Genomic DNA, 27,182 nt, shown 5'->3' on the forward strand with positions numbered 1-27,182 from the left:
TTGACTTTGGATTTATCAGCATCTTTACTTTCATTTTCATAAATGGGGCAGCCAGGGCAGTGAATTCATTTACATTCCAATCAACAAATAAAACAGGTTTCCAGTGGTTTGAAAGTTTTCAGTTGAGAGATGAATTCTTTGGATTTTACTGTCTGGTATAGGAAATAACCTCTAATTGAGCAGTTTTCATGCCTTTGTCTTGTCATGCTTAGTTCTTGTGTATTTCATAATGATACAATTATAAGAAAATAAATATAACTTCAGTCCTTATATAATTTTACAATTCAATTCCATTTTTATTTTTTTACTTTTACATAAACGCTACATTAAATGTAAAAGGTCTTTAATGATCATTTTAAAATCTGTCTACCGATTTGTAAGTTTTCCTTTAAAAAAAACTCCATAATAGTATTAATAAATATAGGGGTAATATAAATGCAAATTATACAAAACAAACAATGTTAGATTTACCTTTTTTTTCCAGTCTAGTAGAGTTTGTAAACATTTCAAAGTTTCTATATATTCATCTAACACCTGATTTGGTGAAACTCTTATCCACTTGAAAAAGTGCTTTACTCCCTTTACGGTTTTAATAAGAAAACCTCACACTACAAGGCAGAATTTGCTTCTCTACCTAGACAGCTGGGAGTCACAAGCCACCAAAGGCTACATTTATCGATCTGCATTTAGAACTTAATGTGAAATAAAAGATCACTGATTTTACCTGACCCTTTCCCAGTCATCCTTACACTCAGTCTTGAGAATTGTCTGGAAGGCTCACAACCATGATCACAAGCCATGATCACAAGCCATGATCACATAGCCATAGCTGGAGGTGGGGAAAGGGAGATCCACTTAAGGTTAACTCAGATTCTCCAATTGAGGATGTTCTTGGTTTATGGTTAGGGTTCCAGATCTACATACCCTAGAGCTGAATGAGAATTGGATATATAGTCTCTTCACAAAGCAAGCAAAGTATGTAACCTAAATGGTCAAATTCAGTCATTTTCAGTAGGCAGAGATTAAACCAGATGGTCAACTGAACATTGAAGGTACACAGGTTGATACTCATCTTTAAAGTCGTTCACAGCCAAACACATTGGCAAAAGAAATAAACCAGATTTGCCTGTAAAATGTCTTCATGAATGTTTAGTAGAGTGGGACAGGAAGATGGCAATAAAGTGCAGCAAATACTAAGAGTTGGCCCATAAAGGAAAGTGTGGGGGCTAATGTAGTTTCACTGGAAAAGTAGAAAGTTGCAGAACATCTTGTAATAATTCGAATGACAACATACAATATGTACTTAATTGGGTAGAATTTGTTAATGTAAGAAAAATCACAGGAAATTTGTAGAGTTTGTAATGGGCCCAAAGAACCGGGATGGGGATGGGGATACACTGAAACAGCAGTATACACACAGATACACAAGCTCACGCATACATATATTTTTCAGTTTAGCTTCTTAAACGAGTATCTTCCACTCTTGACTCCACAGCAGCACACGGGTAGAAAGGGTTCTAGTAGATTCCAGCGACAGAATTCTATGCTACTCAAAAAACAGATTGCTAGCAAGACAGCATCCCTGTTTTCTCCTATGTGGTTTATGCATTCATGAGCAGTGAAACCTTTAGAAGCCAACAGATGTCAGATACCAATGATCACACCAAGTAATGAGACAGGAGATTTTCACAGACTTGACTCTAATCCTAATCCTAACAGATGATAGGACGCTTATCATCAACTGCCCATCACACCCTCACACGTCCAAAATGAGGCAGTTCAGCTGCATCACAGATAGAGTCCAACGTGGTCATATGTCCAGGAGATTTCATGGAAAGAAGCGGCTGGAAGCCATGAGAGTCTGGGCACCGTAGTCTTTTGGAGCTGAGTCTCTATGAAGGAGACCCTGCCGTTGTCAGGCTTAGCTGGAAACTCATTCACTTAGAGGGGAGAAGGCGAGGTGTGACAAGGTCAGGATTGGAGGAAGAGGTTATTGGGAAGCCATGTTCCTCACAAAGAAGTGTGTTACACAGCATTCAAGCAGATGTCCCCATGGGGAATTTCTGTTGGTGTTTCTGGAGTGATGCTTTTAATAATACGCTGTTGGGAAGAAAATTGGAATGTTATAAACATTCTTGAAATTTGGCAGGGTTGCAAAAATATTTCTCAGTATTCATATTAAAACAAAAGGTATCAACATAGCACTTAATAGTGAATTGGAATACTTCTGTTGACTTTCCTTAAGAAGAGAATCCCCAATTTATAGTTTCTCAAATATCTGTAGGAGTGCTAGTGTGGTGCTGTAGGATAAGCACTGGACCACAAAGTTGGTTTGAACTATAAGGTCAGTGATTCAAACTCACCAGCCGCTCCTCAGAAACCCGATACAGGGTCCTCATGAGTTGGAACCAACTCGACGGCACTTAACAACAACAAATATCTGTAAGGATTTCTGGTGTGGCGGTGTAGGATCAGTTCTAGACAGCGAACCACAAGGTCAGCAGTTCAAACCTATGCAAGGTCAATATAAGTCAGAACCAACTCAATAGCACTTACCAAAATATCTGCAAACTAAGAAACCATTATGGAGCTAATGGGAGAAATGAATCTTCAAGGGGCCTCTGCGTGTCTTTGAGTGACGTGGGAAAGGGCACCTTTCCTCAGGGCTTAGGGGGCAGAGTGAATGCTGGACTTCAGTTCCCTACCCGTCTCAGCTGGGCATCTTACACCCTGCATGGACTCTAGAGTCACAATACAGAGTGCCATGCAGTCACCATAACAACCAGGACATTATTGATTCCATTAGTCCACCTGTAAATGAGCACTGGCTAGTTTGCACAATGGTGCAAATTATTACAAAATTAAATTTTAAAAGATGTAGCCATTTAAGTCATCAATCTTAAGCAACCTCATGTCGATATAATACTCAGAACAGGGAAATGGCTGTTTCTACTTTAGAAACAGCTGAAATGCTCAGAAGCTTTCAGAGAAATGTAAAATATGCTTATGTATGAAATTTGAAATTATGTGAAATGAAAAACTTAGTGTCAGGGTGACATGAAGCAGTACAGGGATGTGGAGAAGGAAAAACAACAGTGCTTAGAAAATTCTTTATTAAGTTACTGAGTCAAACCTTTGATGGCCAAAGTCTGCACATACAGTAAGGAGGCAAAATTGGATCTGAGAGCATGTTTTGATGAATTTTGGATGGAAAATGATGTCGTTCCCTTCACCCTCTTCTATTTCTGGGTTCTAGAGATAATTCCTCTTCAAGGAGCATGAACTATGAAATTCAGAAAGCTCCATTTTCATAGCTAGTGGATTTCACAAATTGTACCTTTCGTGTCACTCATAACCTTATTAGTTACGCATCAAAATGTCACACTAGAAAACCATTTTCAAAAAGAAAGTAACTGCAGTGCTCATGACTTACCAGGGCACTACAAGTCATTAGAAAGCACAATTTCTCAAACTGTCCATTTCATAAATTAATATAGAACCTAAAACTGATTAAACACAATTCTGTCGATCTAATTGAAACTTGGCACAGGTGACTGACTAGTCTTGAGTGGAGTCACGGTATACAGACACAGACAGGCGTACTGAGGTATAATGAATGACATGATAAAGTAGAGTATTTGGTTTTTGTGTTCTAGCCTCCACTCAACCATTCTGCTGTGCTTCTGGCTGCCTATCTCCCAAAATGCCAGTTCCACGTTTGTTTAACCTTATTCTGTCAGCATTCCACTTGCCAGGCAATTCTTGCTCCCAAAATTTGCCAGGCCTTCTGTAAGATGATAACTAACCTAAGAAACGGGTTCTTGTTGATGTTTTCATGAATAGTTACTTAGTGGGGCATCTTCCAATATCATCATGCACAGTGCTAGGGGGTTCTGCAACAATGACTCCCACCATGAGATACTCAGGCTTCAGGTGCTTATGATATCCTCCAAGTTACACCATAGATAAAATCCAACCTTGTATATGGCGAGGGCCCAAGAGAGTTCAGAAATTTACTTTTCTCTTTGTCTTTTTTTGTTTTTTCTTTAACCCCAAACCAAATTTTCTAAGAGGCCTCCCTCCTTCACAGATAGAATATTAGAGAACATGGTATAGGACTATAAATATGCAAGGTGAAGAGCCTCCTGGTGAATTTCATGTGCTGGACTAAACTCATAGCTAGGCAAAAGATTGGCTAGTTAAGAACAAGAGAACCCTTCTCTCCCAGAAACATTACCATTACTAATGTTAACCACACATATGCAAGCACCTACCTCCTTAAAGGTCCCTGGAGTGGTGATCAGCCGATACGTTATATACACAGGGATGCAGATGAAAGATGAGGTTCCTATGCAGTAACCCAAGATGATACTCCAATGAGGGTAATTATATTGGAAGAGCCGTAGCTGTGGGGGGCTCATCAAAAAACTGCAAATGATGAACTAAAACAGAAATTCCGAGAAACATTTAAAATCTTAGCTGAATCCACGCAGATAAAGATATTTCTGATACCAAGAACATCAAATGCTAGAGCTAAGATACTTCCTGGTATGGCGCTGTAGGATGAACACCGAACTGCAAAGTCAGTTTGAACCACAAGGCCGAACAAAATTTGCTAGGTCTTCTGCAAGATGATGTTGTTGTTGTTGTTGTTAAGTGCCGTCGAGTCGGTTCCGACCCATAGCGACCCTGTACAGGGTTTTCGAGGGTGTAAATCTTTACGTGAGTAGAAAGCCTCATCTTTCTCCCGCGGAGCAGCTGGTAGTTTCGAACCGCTGACCTTAAGGTTCGCAGCCCGATTCGTAACCACTACGCTACCAGAGCAAGATGATAGTGGTTCAAAATCACCAGCTGTTCCTCGGAAACCCCATATAGGTTTGCTATGAGTTGGAATCGACTGGATGACACTTCACAACAAAACAACTTTATACTTTCAAGAAATTTCTAAAACATAATCTATTCTTGATTGAATTCTAACACATAAAATTCACCAATTTCTGTACTTAAGCTGCAACAGTCAAACAGCCAGGTGTTTCATTTTCCTCCCTACCGCCATCTCAACCCTGTAGCCTCCGACATATCTTAGGGAAGTTACAGCAAAGCCCTTTGAACGGAGAAGAGATTGTCATTCACTGGGAGTGGTTTGGGCCCCATCTTGCCAGACAGTGTAAGAGTGGATGAGACAACCTTTCCATAGCTCCTGACTGTCACACTGTTGTTGTTAGCTGCCCTGGAGTTTACTCACATTCATGGTGACCCCATGTACACACAGTAGAACTGCTCCATAGATTTCCAAGGTTGTGACCTTTTGGAAGCAGGTATCACCACAGCTGTCTTTTGAAGCACCTATGGGTGCATTTGAACTACCAATTTTTCGGCTAGCATTTGAGTGCTTAACTATGCCACCCAAAGAACCGCCAGCCAGTCCTGCTGCTGCTGCTGTGTGCCATCAAATCGGTTCTGATTAATAGTGGGAGCAGAAAGCCTCATCTTTCTCTTGCAGGACAACCAGCAGATTCAAATAGCTGACCTTTGGGTTAGCAGCCCAATGCATTACCCACTACAACCAAGGTTCCTTCTGCCAGTTCCTGGGGCTCATATTTCTCTCTGTTTTGTTTTCATTTCCTCCTGTGTTTCTCAACTGTAATTGTTTCGGGTCAGCTGGAAGGTACCTTGTGGTCAAGAGGGATAATAAGATTCTCAAGACCTTGAAAGAACTAAGACTCCTAGGATAGATATGCTGCTGCTTTTTTCTTGAGTTCTCTCTGCATTAAGCTCTCTAGCCTGGCGATTGAACATGCTAGACACATGACAGCTCTGCCACATGACATCACAACAATGAATGACCACATGCCACAAGTCTTCATAATAGAATAAATTATGGAGGGAAAAAAACACTGCTTACTTGAAAACCTTGTGAAAATTTCAAACAAGAAAAATTCTACAGAGTGCTTCAAACACCCATCTTGCGAGGTTTTTCCATTCTTAGTTTGGTTTCTAGAGTGTAAATATCAGTTTTTGCCTAGTAACCACTGTGCTGAAACTGTCATTGCTCTTGATTTAATTTAATTTTATTATTTCATAGTTATAAAGAAGACAGTAATGTAAATTATTTGTGGTTAAAAATCTATTTATATCTTTTCTTTTTCCCCCTTTGTCTGCAGGTAATAATAAAATGGGAAGCTGTTAAACACAAATTCATCTACTAAGCTTATCCTAAATCCAGGAGGACAATTTCAAACAGGAGTCCAGCCAACTGCAACCCTTTCTCCCAACTTACTCTCCTCACCACCAGACCCAGCTACAAAGAAAGCTAATTTGGGAACAGGGAAACAGAGAGTTGGGTTAGGAGCCATCCTTGCTGTAACCTGTCTCATCCTGACGTCAGGTATATGCAATTAAACACAGCTCAGTAAGGGCTCAAGCTCTTGGCATGGCCGATAACTGTTGCTTTGGAAACTCCTTCACATGTCCCAGCCTCTTCTTGCTTGTATACAGATTTTTCTTTTTTTGTAATTTGGCTTCAGTGAAAAAGAGTATTTTTAGTAAGCTACTAGCTGTTTACTTAAAGCAGTGTTAAAAAGTCCAGAGCAGGAGACCTGTTAAGTAAACCCAGGAGTAGAAGACAGATGTGCTTCTTCTTAATCAGGCTCTCTTGATCCCTTGCCTTGAGAGGAGGTGAGAAAAAGGAACATCATGAGAATCATGACTAGTGTACTAAAGTCCAAATCTGGACATGGATTCTGTCGGGCAAAGAAACCCATTGACTGGGCATCGAAATACCTGAAGACAAGGCAAACAACAGACAAGCCTATAAAGTTAACAGCAACACTGTGAGGAACACACGCCTCAGAATAATCAGCCATATGAGACCAAAAGGACAGTATTTGCCCAAAAACAAAGCTCAGAAGGCAAGAAGGGGCAGGAAAAAAGGATGGGACAAATGGACACAGGGAAGCCCAAGGAGGAAGTCAGAGAGCACTGTTACCTTGAGGGAATTAGCAACTATTATTATGAAACAATATGTACAAATGGTTGAATGGAAAACTAACATGCTCTGTAAACTTTCATCCAAACCACAATTAAAAAAACAGTTTATCCAGTCTGCCAGACCACCATAAATTCCCAGAAATCATTATACCAAAAGTCTAGGGTGAGGTACCAGAAGAGATCCTCACCTCTGAAGCATAATTTAAGGAGGTGCCAACAATCCAGTAATCAAGGTAAACTGTACATACTTTAATACAACAGCTTTTAAAAAGGCAAGCTCTGACAAAGCCAGGTAAGGGCGAGGCGAGTAAGGTGAGCAGTACATGTGCAATTGAACATCTTGATATCTTGTTCATTTTTATGCATTAATTTTAATTTTTTAAATATATTAGTGTTTTATTTCTTTTGCTGACTCTGTTTTTTGTTGTCTCTTTATATTTTATGCCTGAGATGAATTTTATGCCTCACTTCCTGACACATACCTGGGCCTTGGTCATCATAGCTTTACTCTGTGGAGAAACCAAAGTCAACAAACAAACGTGATTTCTGCCCTTAGGGGATTAATCTGGTGTCTCTTCATCATTTGGAAAACAAATAAAAGGATTTAAGTAGTACGTTAAATAACTGTAATAGAAACTAGTAAACTTTTGTGTAAGGGTTGCAGGGTCCTGTGAGTTGGCACACAACAACAACAGTAACTAGCAGCTAGGTTTGCAGACCAACCCTCCCACAACCAAAAATTCTCAATGACAATTTTTTTTTTACATCTACTATAAAGCATCAACAAACTGATAAATTCATACATAAGGAACTTCCAAGCCAGGATCTTAAGGAAGAACTAGAGCCCAAGAGCACATCCATAGGAGCCATTTTCTGAGAGGACTTGGGGCTGTGGCAACCTCTGGAGTCCAGGGGAATAGAAGTCAGGGAGGAGAGAGACATATGCAGAGTCACAGAGGTCAGAACGTACAGTGTCGATGAAATAACATTGAGATGTGTGGGTGGTACAAAACGCAAAGGGCTGCCCTAAAAATATCACAATAGAATGCAAAAAGGGTCATTTTGAAAGAGGGAGAAAGACAGGTGCAAGCCAAAGGCTGAGATATTCTAAGACAAAATGGAACGGCTCTGCTCCAAATAAGCTGGAAATGGATTGAAGGAACAATCCAACAATCTTTCTGACTCAAAAAGATCAGATCAATCAGTCGTCGTTGATCAACTATGATTCATGGTAACCTCATGTGTGTTAGATTAGAACTGCTCTACAGGGTTTCCAGGGGCTGATTTTCAGAAGTAGATCTCCAAACCTTTCTTCTACAGTGCTTCTGGGGGACTGGAGCTGCCAACCTTTAGCTAGCAGCCAAGCATGTTAACTGTTTGTACTGGGGACTCCAAAAGATCAGGTGGCCCCCAAATGAAACTACAGATAGAAGAAAGAGTTGAAGAACAGTCCCTGGGGAAGTACAGAGTCAGTTCACCTTAGATTGCCTCAGACCACACTTGAGATGCTAGTAGAACACTTATCCACCTTTGGGCACGTGGCTTGCTTCAGGTGACGTCAGGTGCACAGGGGCATGTTCAGGAGGAGGAAATGAATTCTGAGCACTCCTAGGCATGGGCAGCCCTTGGAACTGAACACTCACATCCAGTTCCTTTGGCAATAAATGGATTCTATCCTGGTGTGGCACTATGGGTTAATGTGCCAGACTGCAAAGGCGTTTGAATTGCAAGGTTGGTGGTTCAAGCTCACCAGTCACTCCTTGGAAACCCTATACAGGGTCACTATGGGTCAGAATCAGCTTAACAACAATAACAACAATGGCTAATGACTGTGAACATTTTGTCATATGTTAAGGAGCTCTCGTAGCGTAGTGGTTACAAATCGGGCTGCTAATCTCAAGGTTAGCAGTTCGAAACTACCAGCTGTTCTGTGGGAGAAAGATGAGGCTTTCTGCTCCCATAAACATTTACAGCCTCAGAAACCCTATGCAGGGTTGTTACACGTCGGAACCGACTGCACAGCACATAACAACAACTTGCTATGAGTCAGAACTGACTCGATAGCACTTAACAACGACAACATTTACCTCAGACTCCTGGTGTGGTTGTACGATCAGCACTGGACTGCAAACCACAAGGTCTGCAGTTCAAACCCAACAGCTGCTCCTCGGAAATCCTATATGGATCGCTATGAGTCGGAACTGACTCGACAGCACTTAACAATAACAACTTTCCTACTAAGCCCTATAACTGTGAAGTGTTGTCTCATCCATGTTCTGTGTGGCCATGGTTATGGAACTCAGTAAGGAAGTACAGAGTGCCACTGCGGGGATGGCTGGTATTGGAACTGATAAATGGATTGGAGAGAGAAGGTCCTGTCCTTCTACACTGCCATTTTTACATATTTTTATGTGTCTGAGGGTGAGTCTTTCCTCAGGGTAGGAAGAAGAAGGGAAATGACAACTCACCAGGAGAAACACAGGGCTGATGGCCACCCAGCAGATCCTCCAAAACCATCCAGGGCTGAAGCCAAGCATTTCTTTCACGTCACTGCAGAACTGAGTGATTCCTGAATTACCCAAGAGAGAAAGAGACTGACTGAGAGAACATGGCAGTCCCTCCACCCCGATCCTCAGGGGGCTCGGGATCTGCATTGGAAGTGCAGTGGAGGAAGGGAGTTGGCATTCTTGGCCTGGTCAATGGTAACAACTCTGCAATTTCTCATGGGATGGTGGGCGGAGGACTTGTTACAAAGCTGCATTTTATAGCAAGCAAAGTTCTTTCTACATACAGCTGAAGAACTGGCCTAAAGTCCATGCTATATTGCCTTTCTAAGATCTTAAAATATGTTATATATTATATATACACATATATTATCTTTCTATATGTATATTTCATTTTATTGTTATTCTAGAAATGGAAGTTGAATTTTGTCAGTGAATGGTGAAACTGCCACCTAAGACTGACTTTTGACCACATGCTGGAAACTTTCAAAGGCACATGTTAACACAATACTGCCCATCCATGTGCTAGATCAAGATCAAGATTCTTCTATAAAAAGGAACTGCTACAAAAGTGAAAGCTGAAGACCCCAACTGGTAAGAAATGGAGAAGGATTTGAACTTTGTCCTGTAACTTGCTGAAGAAATGGGGAGGGTTTCATCTATAAAAAGAAAATAAAAAAGCAGAATATAACCACAATGTGGGCCCATGTGCAAACCAAAATGTAGGTCTGCCTTCAGATGATGTGTAGAGACCAATGCTAAAGTTGTTTATCATTGCTCCATTGTCATAGACTCATTTTGACTCTAAATAACAAAATTGTTGTTGTTGTTGTTGTCAGGTGCCATCGAGTCGGAACCGACTCATAGCGACTCCATGCACAGCAGAACGAAACAATGTTCGATCCTGGGCCAACCTCACCACCGCTGCCACCCCCGAGTCCATCAATGATGCCACCTGGCCGATCCATCTCGTTGGAGGTCTTCCTCTTTTTCTCTGACCCTCCACCCTACCCAGCATGACATCCTTCTCCAACGATTGTTTCCTCCGGACTACATGTCCAAAGTAGGAGAGACGAAGCTTAGCCATCCTGGCCTCCAAGGAGCACTCTGGCTGCACTTCTTCCAAAACAGATCTATTGGTTCTTTTGGCAGTCCATGGCACCCTCAGTATTCTCCTCCAACACCACAACTCAAAGGCATCAATTCTTCTACGATCCTCTTTATTCACTGTCCAGCTTTCGCATCCATATGAGGCTATTGAAAACACAATGGCCTGGGTCAGGCGCACCCTAGTCCTCAAGCTGACATCTCTGCTCTTCAAAATAACAAAATAGAACTGCCCAAAAGAATTTCCAAGAATAAATCTTTATGGGAACTGACAGTCTCATCATTCTGAGGGCAGCTGGCAGGTTCGAACCACTGACCTTGTGGTTAACGGTCTAATGCTTAATCCACTATACCACCAGGACTAGTTTTTATCATTTAAAAAAAATCCCCAAACCCACTGCCATTTACTCAATTCCAACTCATAGGGTGTCCGAGACTGTAAATCTTTACGGGAGCAGACAGGCTCATCTTTCTTCTAAGGAGCCACTGGTGGGCTTGAACTACCGACCTTGTGGTTAACATCCAGCACAGTGCCACCAGTGCTTTTTCCTTTTTTTCGTAGAAACTAGTAAAATAAATACATTTTTAGAATGAAACAACACAGTTTATTTAGTTGTTTGTTAACTTTAAAGATGAAATAAGGCTCTCTGAACTTGGCTTTCTTTACATCAATTGCCTGTGTCCACTCCTTCTCTACCCAGGGGCTCCGGAACTCTGCCTGTGGACCTATGTCCAGGGTACTCTCAGTACCCACAGAGGTTCTCCCTTATCAGAATCCATCCCAGAATCCTCATTGCCTGTGAGTCCATTGGTGACCCTGTAGGACAGAGAAGAAATGCACCATACAGTTTCCAAGTTGACTGCCACATCTTTCTCCCACTGACCTTTTGAATAACATCTGAGTGCTTAACCACTCTACCACCAAAGCTCCTTATCCCAGACTCAGAAGGGGTGAATTTGTGATTTCACCAGGGCAGATAATGCAAATAGGACCATTCTTACCTCTTCCCTAAAATGCAAGCACCTAAGCTCTTGCTCAGAGTTCTAGTGTGGCTCTGTAGGATAAGCACCACACTGCAAGGCTGGCAGTTCAAACCTACCAGCTGTCCTTAGAAACCCAATAAAGGGTCACTGTGAGTCTGAATCAACTCAACGGCACTTAACAACATATAAATAGTAGGAGTCCTAGTATGACATTGTAGAATGAGCACAGAACTGCTAACTGGAAAGTCAGCAGTTCTAAGCCACCAGCCACTCCTTAGGAACTCTATACATACAGGGCTGCTATGAGTTGGAATCCACTTGACGACACTTACCAACAACAACATTTAACAGTTGTATATTGTACGCTCTGAAAATGCATTCCTGCGCACTAGTTCTTTGTTCTCCATCCAATTCTTAGAACCAGTCATCATCTTCAGCACTCAGCCATACATGAGTGAGCTATACACAGAACTGCTTCAACCTGTCTCCACTGTATAAACATCTAAACCTGGAAGGAAACCAACGTTCTCGCAAGAGCACGGGCAATTTGTCGTACAGAGTGCGGAGGAAATGATCTAATTCTGAAGAAGGCAATCAGCTGAGATTATTTTACAGGCCCACCGGAAGGTCACATCGTGTAAATGCGCCTGCCTTTCTTTGATGAAATCAGCCCTTGTCTACTCTGCTGTCTACAGACTGATGTAGAAAGGATGGCTGCTGGTTGAAGGAAGCATCTCACCGTAGAACCAAGACACAGCAACTGCTTCAATAAGCACGACAGTGAGGACTGCAGGCCCCGTGGCATATTCCTCCAGCAACTTCACCACATAGGCCCCTCCCTGCAAGAGATCATGAGCCTGGTTAAGGGCCTCTGAGGCAAGACACCTCTTTACTATCAACACCTGCAGAAGCTCCTTAACCAGTTAACTTGTTAGATGTTTCCGTCTCATGGAGACCCCCTGTTTGTCAGAGTAGAACTGTGCTCCATAAAATCCTGGTGATTTTTTAGCAGCAGATCACCAGGCTTTTCATACAATGTGCCTCTGGGTGAGCGCAAACCTCCAACCTTTCAGTTAGCAGTTGAGTATAGTAACTGTTCACACAACCTGGAACTGCAGAAGCTTCTACGATAATTCTGAAAAATCCCCACCCTGGGCCTCTCATGTGTGCCAGTTCCCTCTCACCCCACAGAACAGTCTCTTGTTACTTGTTTTCTACCCCCATTAAGCTTGAGTGTCCAATTCCAAGTGGCCTCTGGACCGGTTTTCAATTTTCCTCTATCTAGAGTCCTGGTGTGGTGCTATAGGCTAATGCGTCAGACTGCAAAGTCATTTGAACTGCAAAGTTGGTGGTTCAAGTTCACCAGCTGCTCCTTGGAAACCCTATACAGACTCAATGGCACTTAACAACAACAACATTACACATCTAGAGTCCTGGTGTGGTGTTGTGGATTGATGCAACAGACTGCAAAGCCATTTGAACTGCAAGGTCAATGGTTCAGGTTCACCAGTTGCTCCTTGGAAACCCTGTAGAGGGTCCTATGGGTCGGAACTGACTCGACGGCACTTAACAACAGCATTACACATCTGGAGTCCTAGTGTGGCACTGTGGGTTAATGCACCAGACTGCAAAGTTGTTTGAACTGAAAATCAGTGGTTCAAGCTCACCAGCCGCTCCTCGGAAACCCTATACAGGGTTGCTATGGGTCAGAACTGACTCGACAACACTTAACAACAACAACAACAATTACACATCTGTTGGGTGCTCTGCCCCGCAGAATCCAGTCTCTAAAGACAACAGTTTCCAGGGCGCATCCATGACACAGATGCATCGAGCATGTTGGTCACAGCCTCACCTTCTGCCCTCGTTGTGTCTTACTAAGAGCCCTACCACATGCAGAAGCCCCACAGCCATTAAGGTTAAGACTTGAAGAAGAAAATCTGCAAAATCTACCCTGAGTCGGGAGGCCACAGCCTAAGATGCCTGCAGTTACTGTTTTGCCTCAGCAACTTGAAAAGAAAAAAAGTTGCTAGAAAGGTCTGACTTTTTTACCATTGCCAGTTCTCTGGCGTTGACATTATTATGATCACGAGATGCCAGCCTGGCCTCCAGATGTTCTGCATTTTAGGGCAATATTCTCATAAAAGCAGCCTTACACAACGAAAATACACAGGAAAAGTAGATCCTAAGTGTTATGTATGTAGATTTGTTGCCAACTCTGAAATCTAGTTTGATCTGCTGTAAAATGCTAACAGCCTCCAGGTGCCATGACTAGATCCTGCAAACAGATACTGCCAGAAATACCTTTTCTTCTTATCCTTGATTACAAATTTCCATGGACATGACAAGCCCCCTTCCTTTGATCCCAAAGCCAGAGCACTGTGTGGGATGGGAAGAAAGCAAGCCCTTCTTGTAGAGCCATGTCACCTTAAGGGAGACCCTCTCAAAGGTGAGGGCTGTGGTACTCACAAAAGTCAGGGTGACCAGGGATCCGAAAAAGCAGGTGATAACCACCCCAAGCACACACCACTCTCGACGCTTGGCCCAGATGTGGGGAAACTCATCCAGCACAGCTGTGATCACCCCCTCCAAGCCTGCAAACTGAGAAGTGGACACAAGCAATCACAGTGGAGCCTTTGGGATAAGTCTGTTACCTCCCAGGACTGTGGACAGGGCGATGGAGGGCACCTTCCCAGGGTTGGGAAAACTGCTCAGTGACAAGTCAAGCCAATCATGAGCAGCTCTCCAGACTCACCAGCCTGCAAAATCATCGAGAAGTTTCTTTTCCTGTTTTACATAATTGGAACCCATCATGGAGAAAAGCCAGGAAAGAGAATATAACACATGGAACTTGTATTTGTGAGGTGCAATAATGGTCTAGAGGAAACTTCACCTGAGACTCACTCCACCCTAACCAGGGCAAGGCACTGGGCTAAACACTGGGCAGAGCCCTGAGACATAGACTGACCTCGCCCTGGTGTTTAAGGGCCACTATCTGGTCCAGGGACAGTGCACAAGGATGTCCCACTGTGACGCATCTCTTGCCCACATTAATGACTCTAATGTCCTAAAGGGCAGTGAGTGCTGTCACTGTGGATACAGAATGAATACCCCTCTTGATCCTTCCTGAGCCATTTCCCTCCCCATTCACTCACCGTGCTGTCCAAGCCCAGGGTGATTAACATCAGGAAGAAGATGATGGCAAAGAATGTGGATGCTGGCATGTTGGCTATGGCTTCTGCATATGTGATGAAGAGGAGGCTGGGACCTGAGAGGAGGAAGACCCAGACACACCCACAATTACATCAGGGATTGATTGGAGGCTCTAAGACTAGCAAAGTTGTACACAATAAAAATTTCTATGATATCATAAATTTAGTACTTTGTTCCAGGAGCAGAGTTGACATCACTACAAAGTCCCACAGTATTTAGCCCCTTTGGATATCTTTAGAAATGAGCTGCTAAATGGAAGCAATGATTAAGGAATGGGCTATTAATTGGAAAGTTGGTGGTTCAAACCCACCAACTGCTCCACAGGAGAGAGATGAGATTGTCTGCTCCCATAAAGATGCATAGTCTCAGAAGGCCCTCGACACTGTCCTATGAATTGGAATTAACTCAATGGCAGGAGTTTGGTTTTACGTTGTTTTTCTTTTCTTTTCTTTTTGTCTTTAGCTCCAGAAAGCAGTCTGGTGTGGCACTGTAGGATCAGCACTGGACTGCTAATCGAAAGGTTGATAGTTCAAACTCACCAGCCACTCCGTGGAAACCCTCGTTAAGAGTCGGTACCGACTTGATGGTACTTAACAACAACAACAGCTCCAGAAAAGTAGCAACTATTAAACTGATTTCAGTAAAGTCACAAGTCTCTTTTAGTTGTGAAAGGAACATATCTTTAACCCCTCATGTGCTAGCTAGGGATGCCCTCCTTCCGGGGGGACAGGTCAGAGCACCCCAATAAGCCAAACACACACCATATGTTAGTAGGAAAGCTTTGGGACTCCACCCAGTAGATCCTATCACCTCTTTTCAACAACTGCTTTTTTCCTTTTCCATGAAAATGTCATTGTCCCCTAGATTGGCAGTGGGCCTCGTTGGCCATGCTTTATTTTTTTATAACAGGCAGTTCTAGGGGATTATTAATCATTTGCTTACTAAACTTGGTCATCTAGACCCAGACCCAAATCCGCTGACCCAAATAAATCATCCAGGTCAGACTTTCTGGATGTCTTTAGAAAGGAACCCAGGCCGTATTTCAGGCGGTAGTATTGGGGGCCAGGGAGTTGCCCTGGGCCCACAGTAGCCTGACGCAGGGTAAGGTTGAGCTCTCCTGAGCAGCAAGTATCTCCAAAACCTCTAAAAAATGTAATAGAAACATTTTAAATTAATTCAATTCTGTAAAGCTGAAAACTGCTCTAAAAAAGAAAGCCTATTAAAAAAGAATCCTGGTGTTGAGCTGTAGGGTAAGCACTGTACTGCTAACTGCAAGATTGGCAGTCCAGTTCAAACCTACCAGCTGCTCCTCAGAACCCTATACAGGGTTGTTATGAGTTGCAACCAATTTGACAGCTCCGAAAACTACAACATTAAAAAAAAACAAAAACAAATTGGAGAGTCTATTTCCCTACTGAGTGGTCATTTAAAAAATAGTAATTCAGAAATCAGATATTTGCAAAGTTCCAAAGAGCATCAAATAGAAGCCCAGGACCAGCTTGTAGCAATTCAACAGGAACAAACAGAACCGGAAGTCCTACCTGCATCTTTGGCTACCTCTGACACGTCTTCGTTCCTCATCTCTGCCATGTACCCCAGCACCGTGAAAATCACAAATCCCGACAGAAAGCTCGTCATGCAGTTCACCACACTGGTCACCAGAGCATCTCTGGGGGAGAAACCCGAGGTGGCTGAGACATATCCCTGGTCAGAGCGTAGGAAGCATCTGTCTGTGCCTGCCTTTGCAGAATGGACTGAGCTCAGAGGGACCTGAAGCCTGTCTGTTGGCCCTCTCCCTTCTCCCAGAGCCCCAGCCTCTCAAGCAGGTTGGATCAGCCTTAAAGCACAAACTGCTGTTCCCCCCCCCCCCCATGCCTGGCATGGAGTGAACAGCAAGTTTGGGGTTGTTTTGAGAAATTAATCAGTTTAGAAACAGCACAACACATTGCTGTTATTAGTTGCTGTTGAGCCAATTCTGTCTCACAACGACCCCGAATGTGCAGAGTAGAACAGAAGTAGAGTCATCAGGCCTGTCTTCTGAGGTGCCTTTGGGTGGGTTCAAACTGCCAACCTTTCAGTTAGTAATTGAGCATTTAACTGCATGTGCCACCCACAGCTAAGACCTATCTGTTTCCAACAAGTCTTGTGGTGAAGCATGGGTTGGATGGGGAGCAGGAAGGGGGCCTGGCCTCACAACTCTTAAGTCCTCAGATCTAGGCTTTGTGTGTGTGGTAAATACAAGGGGACTTCCAAAACTCTGTGGGAAATGGAGTTAAATAGTAATGGAGTTGTCCCAGGAACTTCTGAAGCCCTCTTGTATATATATCACCCAACATTTGCCAGCTTAACATTTTCACATGGACAATTTAGTGACATTGAACACATCAACCATGAAGTGCAGCAATCTGTTGCCAAAATTTCCATCACCATTAACTGATGATCAATGCTTCCTAAACAATGATTCCCTCCAATCCCTGGTAACCATTAATAAACTTTAGTCTCCTTGCATTTGCTTTTTCAGATTTAGACTTTTGGCATTATTTATAAATGAGGTCACAAGACTACCACAGGGTCACGCTGACACTTTTAAAAGAAGATGTCACCATACAACTTCAGGACCAGCAAGACCATATTGCCCATGGTGCGGGTAAACTCTTTTTTAAAAAATAAATTCTGTAATTTTCTAATAAACAGTGCAGTTAGATTGCTGCATATGGTCAACTGTGATAGAGCATTTACTAAAACAAGACTAATTAAGGATACTTAAATCATAATCCCTGTTTGGTCAAAAACTCTAGAAACGAGATCTGGCCACCAAGATAATGGTATCATGCCTTTTGTGTATACACCCGTGAATTATCACTGAGTAATTTTTAGTGTCAAACACATTAACTAGTTAAATTTAAAACATTAAATGTATGTTCTACTTTTTGTAAACCTGCTTTGGAATTTTTTTAATTAACTAGTTTTTTAATATACAACGGGGCTTCAAAAAGTTCGTGGAAAAACTCCATGATCTTTTCATTCTATTTGTCCATGAACTTTTCAAAGCCCTCCTCATACAGACACTCACAAAATAGAAGTGGTTTGAGCCTCACTCGATTTCTGAATGCATGGGTGGGTGGTCTGGCCAAGGATGAACTGTTCAGGGACCTGCAGTCTCATCACAGCCTGAGCCAGGCTGGGTTTAACATCAATGGTTTCATCTGCAAATCATTCTCTAGACCAGATCTCCTCTACTCACCCCACTTAAAAGCTTTGCTTGGGGGATCCCAGATACTCACTGATAGCAGTTGTTGTTGAATTTGTTGTAGCTAGCAAAAGCCAGTAGGACCCCAAAACCAGGGCCAAGAGAGAAGAAGATCTGAGCAGCAGCATCCACCCACACCTGGAACAGAGCAGACGATGAGGCAAACTCAGCTGACACCTCACATGCCCCCTTGTCTGTGGAAGACCCGAGGCTCCTGGTAAGGACAGTCACACAGCAAGTGCAAACAAGTGTGACACTGACATCCCTTCCTATCATCTAGGTATCAACCAACTCATTGGCCTCACAGGTTTTCATGCTTGCATTCTGAAGCCAAATTTCATTTGCCCTACTTCCATTAGTAAAATGAGTTGGGTTCATGCCTTCCCCTTGTTTATTTTACCCCTGTCTCCAGGAGCTTCTGCCAGTTAGGTTTCAGGTAGAAGAGAACACCCCTCCAGGCTCCAGGGAGGGTGGCTCCCCGCACCAGCAGGACAGAGAGGATGATGTAAGGGAACGTAGCCGTCACCCATACCACCTGGAAAGGAGATTGAAAATTGTGTTAGCACTGTGCTATCCAGGAAGAATCCAGGAGGGAAGCGGTGGGTGTTGGTGTCATTTTTTCTTAAAGATCTCTAAGAAGGGTGACCCCCACTTTTTTTTCACTCTGTAATTTTAAGAGGCAGTGTGGTGTGGTGGAAAGAGCACAGGGTTTATAATCTGATTGACAGGGACTGGATTCATAGGTTGGCCAGTACTGTTGTTGTGGTATTGTTAGCTGTCTTTGTGTTGGCCTTAGACACATGGCAACCCCATGCAAAACTGAGGAAAACACTGCCTAGTCCTGTGCCATCCCTATGATTGATTGCACATGGGACCACTGTGATCCACAGGGCTTTCATTGGTTTTTGTTTTGTTTTAATGTTTTATTGTGAATTATGTGATAGTTTACATGCGAGAACATTAGCTTTACATTCATCCTATTGTATACATTGCCATGGTCACAACCCCCTCCAAGCATCATCAACCAACCAAAGGGTATACCCTGCAAGCCTGCTCCTCCCTTACCCCCAGTCGTCAGCACACAACCCCTCTCCCTCTCTGGGTTCAAAGTCCCCAGTCACTCCATCTCTCCACATCATCGTCTCTGTCTCCATCTCTGGCGTCACTGCTTCTCTGGGTAGGGTCCCACTCTCTGCTCTTCTCCCTTGAGGGTCCCAGGGACCTCCGCTCCTGGACTGCAAAGTCAGTCACTCCCCTTCTTTTGCTACAAAACATCTACCTTTACATTTCCAACCCTCACAGTTAGTCCTGATAGGAATTATTCAGTATTGTACCACAAGAATCCTATCCCCATCTCCTTTCATCAGCCCTGCCCAGACACATTGGATACTATTCAGTGGAGAGTCTACCTTCCTCCACACCCTCTAGATCTAGGTTCCCTCATGAAAGCTTGTAAGCCAGTCACTTCTTGACTTTGTAGCCCCCCACCCCCCGCTCATTTTGGGTAGTCATTGGTTGGTTTTTGAAAGTAAACTGCCAGACCTTTCTTCCTAGTTCCTCTTAGTCTGGAAGCTCCAAGAAACCTATTCAGCATCACAGCAATATGTGAGCCTCCTCCAACAGATATGTGGCAGTTGTGTATAAGGTACATTGTTCGTGGATCAAGCCTGGGTCTCCCACCACATGGTATGTGTGAATTCTACCAATGAACCACCTCACTTGACCAGAACTAACTATCCCTGTCACATGGAAATAATATCTAACAGGAGACAGTAACATTAACCATTGTACACAAAGCACTGAAAGGAGCTCTGGTAACTTAGTGGTTACGAATCAGGCTGCTAACCTCAAGATCAGCAGTTCGAAACTACCAGCTGTTCCATGGGAGAAAGATGAGGCTTTCGCTATGAATAGGAACCGACTCCACGACACATAACCACCAACCAAAAAGCACTGATATGGTTCATGATGGTTTTCAACAAATGATGGCCACTACGATTAATTTTGATACTGCCATTGGGTTAAAAGAATTTTGAGGGGGGAAAAATCATATAGTGGTTCTCGGGATTAGCTTATGTCCATAATGTTCTAACAGATGTGATGAAGTGATTGAGCATCACAGAGTGTGACTGTTTACGCTGCTGGTTTTGAGTCTGAGACACTCTGGGGCCCCTGGGCAAGTCTGGATCATCTGCCAGTGTCTCCCATCACCTTGCCAGATGTTTTGACGCCTTTCCAGATGCTGAAGTAGATAACAGTGAAGATCAGCATGATGCAGAGGGCAAGCTGCCAGCTGATGCCCCCCAGATCCTGGAGTCCCTTAGAGCGGTGGATCTGCAGGACATGACGTCTGGGGTGAAAGAGAGAAGGTCTAAAGAGCAATGAACACGATACCTCCAGGAGCCACTGCACCGCAAGGACCGCGTGGCCCTGGGCCTCAGGGGGAGAGCAGCACATTCAGCCACCAACCCCGGGAAAAGCGCTGAGCCCAAAGACAGACTTCTGGGTTGAGACCCGAATCCCTATGATTTTGGAATAAGAGGATTTGTAATATGTGGGTCCTGGACCCCCTCTGAATTCCACACCCCAAAGTAGCTCTCTCTTCAGGCTGCCACACTGTCTGAAATTCTCGCTGGAAAGCATACTAGTTTCTCTAATCATCTTCTTCCAAAAGGGAGAGTTCACTTACAAAGTCAACACATTAAACCATAAATCATCTGAAGTAGTTTGTTAAATGCTTTGTTTCCATGACAACTAGCTGAGCAGAAGGCCAGGGAAGAAGGATAGTTTTGAAACAGGGACTAATTTTGGAATGTGAAGGTAGAGCCCAGCCTAGGTACATTGGGGTAGCCTGGCATGGCCCATCAGAAAAAAGAGGAGAGGTACAGGAGAGTCAGGTTACAGAGCACTTGAAGTAGAGTCTCCTAACGTCCAATCCTGCCTGGGGGCCTGCTGTGTCACCTCCTCGCTCACATTGGCTCACCAGCCCTGATAGCTTCATCACTCAGATATTCCTCAGCAAAAGGCCAAAGCCCAGGGGTGTGGCCTGCCCGTGACAGACCACCCCCCCACTTACACACACTTACGTGTAAAACTCTTCAGCCGGGGACGTGGAGTAGAGACTCCAGGTAATGTTGTTCTCAAAGAAGTAGTTGGTGCAGTTGCCAGTGTTCCAGGAGTTCTTGCAGCTGGTCCAGGGCAGCTGGTCCGTGAAGGAGGAGATGAGGTAGTAGAGCGCCCAGGCCATGATAGTGTTGTAGTAGGAGGCGATGTAGAAGGCAATGATGCAGATGGCATAACCGATTCCTGGGAAGCAAGAGAGAGAGGACAGACAGGTTTCAAGGGCAGCCCGATGTGAAGAATTGAAACCAGGCATTGGAGGGCCCTGTAGTCTGAGTGAAGGGCTGATGTTGTTAGTGGCCATTGAGTTGACTCTGACTCATGGTGACCCCATGTACAGCAGGGTGAAACCCCGTCTGGTCCTGTGCCACCTTCACAATCGTGGGTATTCTTGCATTCATTGTTGAGGCTGCTGTGTATTTTGAGTGTCGTCCAACCTAGGTGGTTTATCTTCCGGCACTGTATCAGGCAATATTCTGTTGTGCTCTATTGGCTAATTTTAAAAAAGACATTGCCAGGCCTATCTTCCTAATGACTTTTAGTCTGAAAGTACTGCTGAAACTTGCCCACCACGGGTGATCCAACTGGTACTAGAAATACTGATAGCAGAGCTTCCAGCATCACAGCAACCTGCAAGTCACCACAATACGACAAACTGGTAGACTTCATAAAACCCAGCTTCTCGGATGATTTGTTCAGCATACAAGTTGAATAAGTATGGTGAAAGTATACAATCCTAATTGAAATTGTCAAGGACTTCATTCTTCTTGGATCAACCATCAACACTCATGGAAGCAGCAGTCAAGAAATCAAATGACTTATTGTATTAGGCAAATCTGCTGCACAAGACCTTTTTAAAATGTTGAAGAGCAAAGATGTCAGCTCGAGGACTAGGGTGTGCCTGACCCAAGCCATGGTATTTTCAATAACCTCATATGCATGTGAAAGCTGGACAGTGAATAAGGAAGACTGTAGAACTGATGCTTTTGAGTTATGGTGTTGGAGGAGAATATTGAAAGTGTCATGAGCTGCCAAAAGAACCAACAGATCTGTGTTGGAAAAAGTGCAGCCAGAGTGCTCCTTGGAGGCCAGGATGGCCAAACTTCGTCTCTCATACTTCAGACATATTGTCAGGAGGCACCAGTCACTGGAGAGGGATATCATGTTTGGCAGGGTGGAGGTCAGAGAAAAAGAGAAGGACCCCCAGAGAGATGGATTGGCAATATGGCAGCATCAATGGGCTTACGCGTGGCAACAATTGTGAGGTTGGTCCAGGACCAGGCAGTGTTTAGTTCTGTCGTGCACAGGGTTGCTATGAGTTGGTACCGACTTGATGGCATCTAACAATAAGAAGTCGAGTTCTGATTATCAAGCCATCAAGGCTAGGTCAAATGGGTACCATCTGCAAGTTTGGGTGTTCTTATGTGTCTCCCTCACTTCATATCAGCTGGGTGCTTCACTCTCAGCTCTAGCCCTCTGTAGCTATGTCCTTGTCCATGGGCTCAGGTGTCCCCAGGTCTCACCACACTTTGGACCAACCAGCCCTTCCTCTTCTCTCTCTCATCTCCAGGTCAACGGGAGTCTATGGAACACGGTTGAACTCAGCCCATTTTTTCATTGCTGCCTTTCCCCCCTCTTCCACTCACCAGTAGACCAGTGTGGTAACCAGTAAGCTTACATGCCTGCTCATGTGTTCCCTTCAAGTTTCAGTCTTAGAGGGGCCTTTGTCCTGAAGGGACTTGATTGCTTGCTTTGATGGCTTCCCTTCACCCATTTTATAGTTAAAAACTTAATTACCCAAGTTATTTCCCAGCGATATCTGAGGCCTAATTGATTCCAAAAAAAGATCCCCAACTTTCATCAAGTCCCATGGGAGACCCCACTCACCCACCACCCAAGCCCTTTATTTACCTTTGAAAATAGGACAGATTTTCCTCCATATTGAAATGCATCCGTTTCTGTGGTACTGGCCCAGGGCAAGCTCCATGTAGAAGAGCGGGATCCCTCCAAATATGGCCATAAGGGTGTAGGGGAGGAGGAATGCCCCTGAGAAAGGTGAGAGATGAATTCACTGCCTGCCCACATCCATCCCAACTGAGCTGGACAAGAAGCCCCATGGATCCGTCCAACACTTGAGGGTCATGGACCCATTCTGTGCCAAGTAACTCCCACTGCGCTCCCCTTGTCTGAGTGGTGAGCAGACTGCTAGGCTACAGTGATGTTTCAGAAGACAACTACAGCTCAAAGGGAGAGAAAGTTGGGTTTGACAAACCAATACCAGCACTACTTGTCACCCAAGGCCACTTCCCTTCCCTGATCCCCAACTTCCTCCCCTAAGAAAGGACAGGATTGACAAGAGCCTCACCTTACATCATAATCTGGTGAACATAAAACACTCACCTTGATCCCTAGATCCATCCCAGATACCCTGAAGCAAAATCTCCAAGTACAACACAACACACTTTTTTTTTTTTTCAAGCTCATCAGATTATTGTCATGCAACAGGTATACAGACCCATAGAACAGTGCTAGGGACTCTTGGACCAGGTCACCTGTGAAATAACTGCGTTACAACAACCTACATAGTCTCTGAATCAGTGTCTTTGCACATCTATATTATCCATGGCCCCAGACACTTGACTACTGATATTTGGCTGTCTTTCCATAATTCCACTGAGCCAGGAATATCCCTCACAAGCCACCTTTGCAGGTAGGTCTTTTAAAACAAGGGTACATATTCACAAAATGAGACTGCTGTATCACTAGGCAGTTTGGTATCTTCTGGGTTTTGTGGGACTGCATAGCTGAGAATGAATTTGTAAAGTTGTAGCCCAACAAGTGGATCAACTGTGACTTTCCCTGATAACTTTCACTCCCATAAAGTGCATTGAACTTGGGAATGTGAAGTCACTGTTAGGACTCATCTAACTCATAATTGCATGGATGACTCTGGCTTGAGAGGAACCACATTGTGTTTTTGCTGTGGACTTTATTGAAAAGGTTTTGCTCAACTGGCTTTAGGACAGGGGAAACTAGTGACCCAGCTCCTTATATAATGTGCAGGCTAAAGGTGAGTCCTTCCAGGCTGTCGATAAAGTAATTATGACTTCCTGTTCTCTCAGGCAGGGAGCTATGGGTTTCTGGGGCCCATCTGGAATTGCCTTTTTGCAGCTTCATGGACAGAGGTCCTTAAAAAACGCAGTGAATCCAAGTTGCTCTGTTGGGACATGGAAGACGTGAAGGTGACACAAATTACCAAGTCTATTACCAGAGGTCCTGTCAAAATAAATATTGACTGATTTGACTCCAACTTCTTGTCTTAATAGGACTCTGATTGCAAGAGCATTAGAAGACCATACTATTCATTACTCTCCCTGGGGTCCACACAGCCATACCCACAGTCCACTGCTATGTTTCATAGTCTGTAAGTTTGCTGCTGGAGACACTTGGAGGGTTACCAGGAAGAACAAGAAGATGGTCACCAGCCTCAGCAATCGATCACAAGGATGTCTACATATGCTGTGGCTCTGTAGGGTAAGCACTGGACTGCTAACCACAAGGTTGGCAATTTGAGCCCACCAGTTGCTCCGTGGGAGAAAGATGAGGTTTTCTGCTTCTGGAAAGACTCATAGCTTTGGAAATTCTATACGGGGTCACTTTGAGTCAGAGCTGACTCGACAGCACTTAAAAATAACAACTATCTATGTATGGTTTGGGGTTGGCATCAATTTTACACTGTGACTAGATTCAGGTTAAGTTCATGCCAAAACTGGTAACTTAAGACTCTGGACTTACATTGAGGCCCTTCTTTGACCCCACACAGGTCTCATAGGGTCTAGGACCCTGAAACCACCTCCCACTTTTTTTTCTGGAACAGAGCTAGCTCCTTTGGACACCTTCAGGACAGAACCTGCCACCCGGAGTGCAGCAGTACCAACAGCCCTTCTACCCTGGAACTGTGGTGGAGGGCAGAGCTTGGAGAATTTGCAGATGAAAAGTGGGGTCCTTCCACAAAGGAAGCACTAATCATGATGGAAATCTGGGAAGGTCAAATCTGGGAGAGCTTTAGTCCAACTGTACAACTCAAAGAGCCTCCCTCAGACATGCTGATCTAAGTCTTTGGTGTATTGAGGATTTGTCTTTTAGACCAGCTTGAAAGTCTAAGCAATCATGTTCCCAGACTCATGTCAGTTCAACAAGACAGAAGAGACATGGCTCTTCCTTTGGCATCTCAAGAGGACCTATAGCCCACCCCTGAGTCAGAGCCCCAGATACTGACCTCCTCCATTCTGGTAACATATGTAGGGAAAGCGCCAAACGTTGCCCAGATCCACAGCATAGCCAATGACCGAGAGCAGGAAATCCATCTTCTTGCCCCAGGTCTCCCGTTCCCCCCCATGAATCTCAGCCACTAGGGCAGTGGTGGCTACTGGGGTGGAGTGCTGGGTGTCGTCTCCTGCACCAGGGCTCGGAACCGCTGAGAACCCATTGGAGATTTGACCAGGCTCTGCTTTATCCCCTGGGGCAGGGACACCTTTCTGTAGAACTCCATTTTCCTGACAATCTTCTCCATCCTTACATGCTGATAGCTCCTTCTGAGAGTTTAAAGGCATGGTCTCCATACTGCTGGTTAGTAGGGGGTACTGGTGTCCATCTGCCAAGGGCCTGAACTGGATTCTAAGTCCTGGGAATCCTTAGAGCTTTATAGAGATGGGATGGTGAGCTCTGATGGAAAGGCATGCAGAGAAAGGAGAAGAAAAGTAAGCATCTGAATTGTCTTTGGTATTAAGTCATCAGATCTCCTAACCTGCATCAGTATATGGGATCACAAATGCATCTGTAAATATGAAGATATCCTTACACCATATAAGGTGAATGCAGTCAACTAACTTTTCCAGCCTAAGCCAAAAAACCCCACACCTGCAGACATGCTGATTAACTGTGTTACAGAGCAGACTCTTCCACAGGGTTTTTTTTGGCTGTAGTATTTACAAAAGCAGATCGACAGGCTTTTCTTCTGTGGAACCACCCAGATCATTGAATCACAATCAAGTAATTTGTAGAGACTGAAAAACAAAAATAGTTTGCACATCTCCAAGGTTCTGAATAGGCTCTATTTGAAAGCAAAGCATTTACTTTGCTTGGGAAGACAGGAGTCTCATCTTCTAGTACCAGCAACTAAGAAAAGTATAAGACAAAGAGATTCAGTTCAACCACGCGTCATGGAGCACTTGTTTGGTCCTGGATGCTGTGCTAGGTCCTGGGTAAATAGAAACAAAACATAACAAAGAAGTAGCTGGTTCTACCTGTCAATAGGTAAGAAAAGTCTTCTCCATTACATAAGCTACAGATACGATTTAAAAAGTAAAAGAGCAAAGGATAGAGAGGAAAGAGGCAGTTCCTTGTGAGACAGCACTACCCTTTAGCTGTGAACCTTTTGACTCTTCCCTTAGCCCAGGTCTTAGAAACCTTTAGGTAGATTCTAGCTTCCTCCGGCAGAGGCTGAAGTTACAGCCCGCCCCGCCATGTCCTGCCTTTCTGCAAAACAGATTCCCATTTTGGCCTCTGAAAGTTACTTGGGCCTGCTCACCGTTCTTCCTGACACTCCCAGCAGCTCCTGTGGCTAATCCATTTGCTATTCTGCAATGATTACTGATGCTGGCAAGGTTGGTGTCTCAGCCACCAGGCCACTCAGTGGGGAGGGCTGGGCATGGGCTACAGCACCTTCACATCACCGCCCTGAGCTGTGGGGAAGGCAGCATGGCTTGCATGGTTTGGATTCAGGGCTGAGACATCAAATGTGCAGTAGAAATCTGAGCCCTTTTGGACTTTATACCTATGATCTGTTATAAAGTTGTATGCAGCCAAGCCTTTCCAGCTTAGTTTCTTTTTGGCTTGAACTTTTCAAACTCTTGAAACAGTTTATGAGCTGAATCCTATTTCTGCTTAGCTAAAATCACATTATACCTTTCTAGAAAAAGAGGTGCAGGGATGGACTGAGATGTTAATATATT

The 27,182-nt window shown here is 44.0% G+C and overlaps 1 protein-coding gene across 1 annotated transcript; it reads right to left on the reverse strand.

The window, feature by feature from the left end:
* Positions 1–1,454: 1,454 nt before the first annotated feature.
* SLC6A4 (solute carrier family 6 (neurotransmitter transporter), member 4) lies at positions 1,455–26,815 on the reverse strand. Its single transcript, XM_006863198.1, has 14 exons — positions 26,745–26,815; positions 25,448–25,891; positions 23,080–23,214; positions 21,135–21,354; positions 20,260–20,398; positions 18,449–18,583; positions 18,083–18,186; positions 16,340–16,467; positions 14,741–14,853; positions 14,055–14,186; positions 12,325–12,424; positions 9,459–9,559; positions 4,275–4,442; positions 1,455–2,100 (listed from the first exon to the last, which is right to left on the reverse strand). Exons 2-14 carry the CDS (start codon positions 25,788–25,790, stop codon positions 2,026–2,028), a joined length of 1,893 nt encoding a protein of 630 aa, XP_006863260.1. The 5' UTR covers positions 25,791–25,891; positions 26,745–26,815; the 3' UTR covers positions 1,455–2,025.
* Positions 26,816–27,182: the final 367 nt, after the last annotated feature.

This window comes from Chrysochloris asiatica, unplaced genomic scaffold (genome assembly GCF_000296735.1).
Source record: "Chrysochloris asiatica unplaced genomic scaffold, ChrAsi1.0 scaffold00054, whole genome shotgun sequence".
Taxonomy (NCBI): Eukaryota; Metazoa; Chordata; class Mammalia; order Afrosoricida; family Chrysochloridae; genus Chrysochloris; species Chrysochloris asiatica.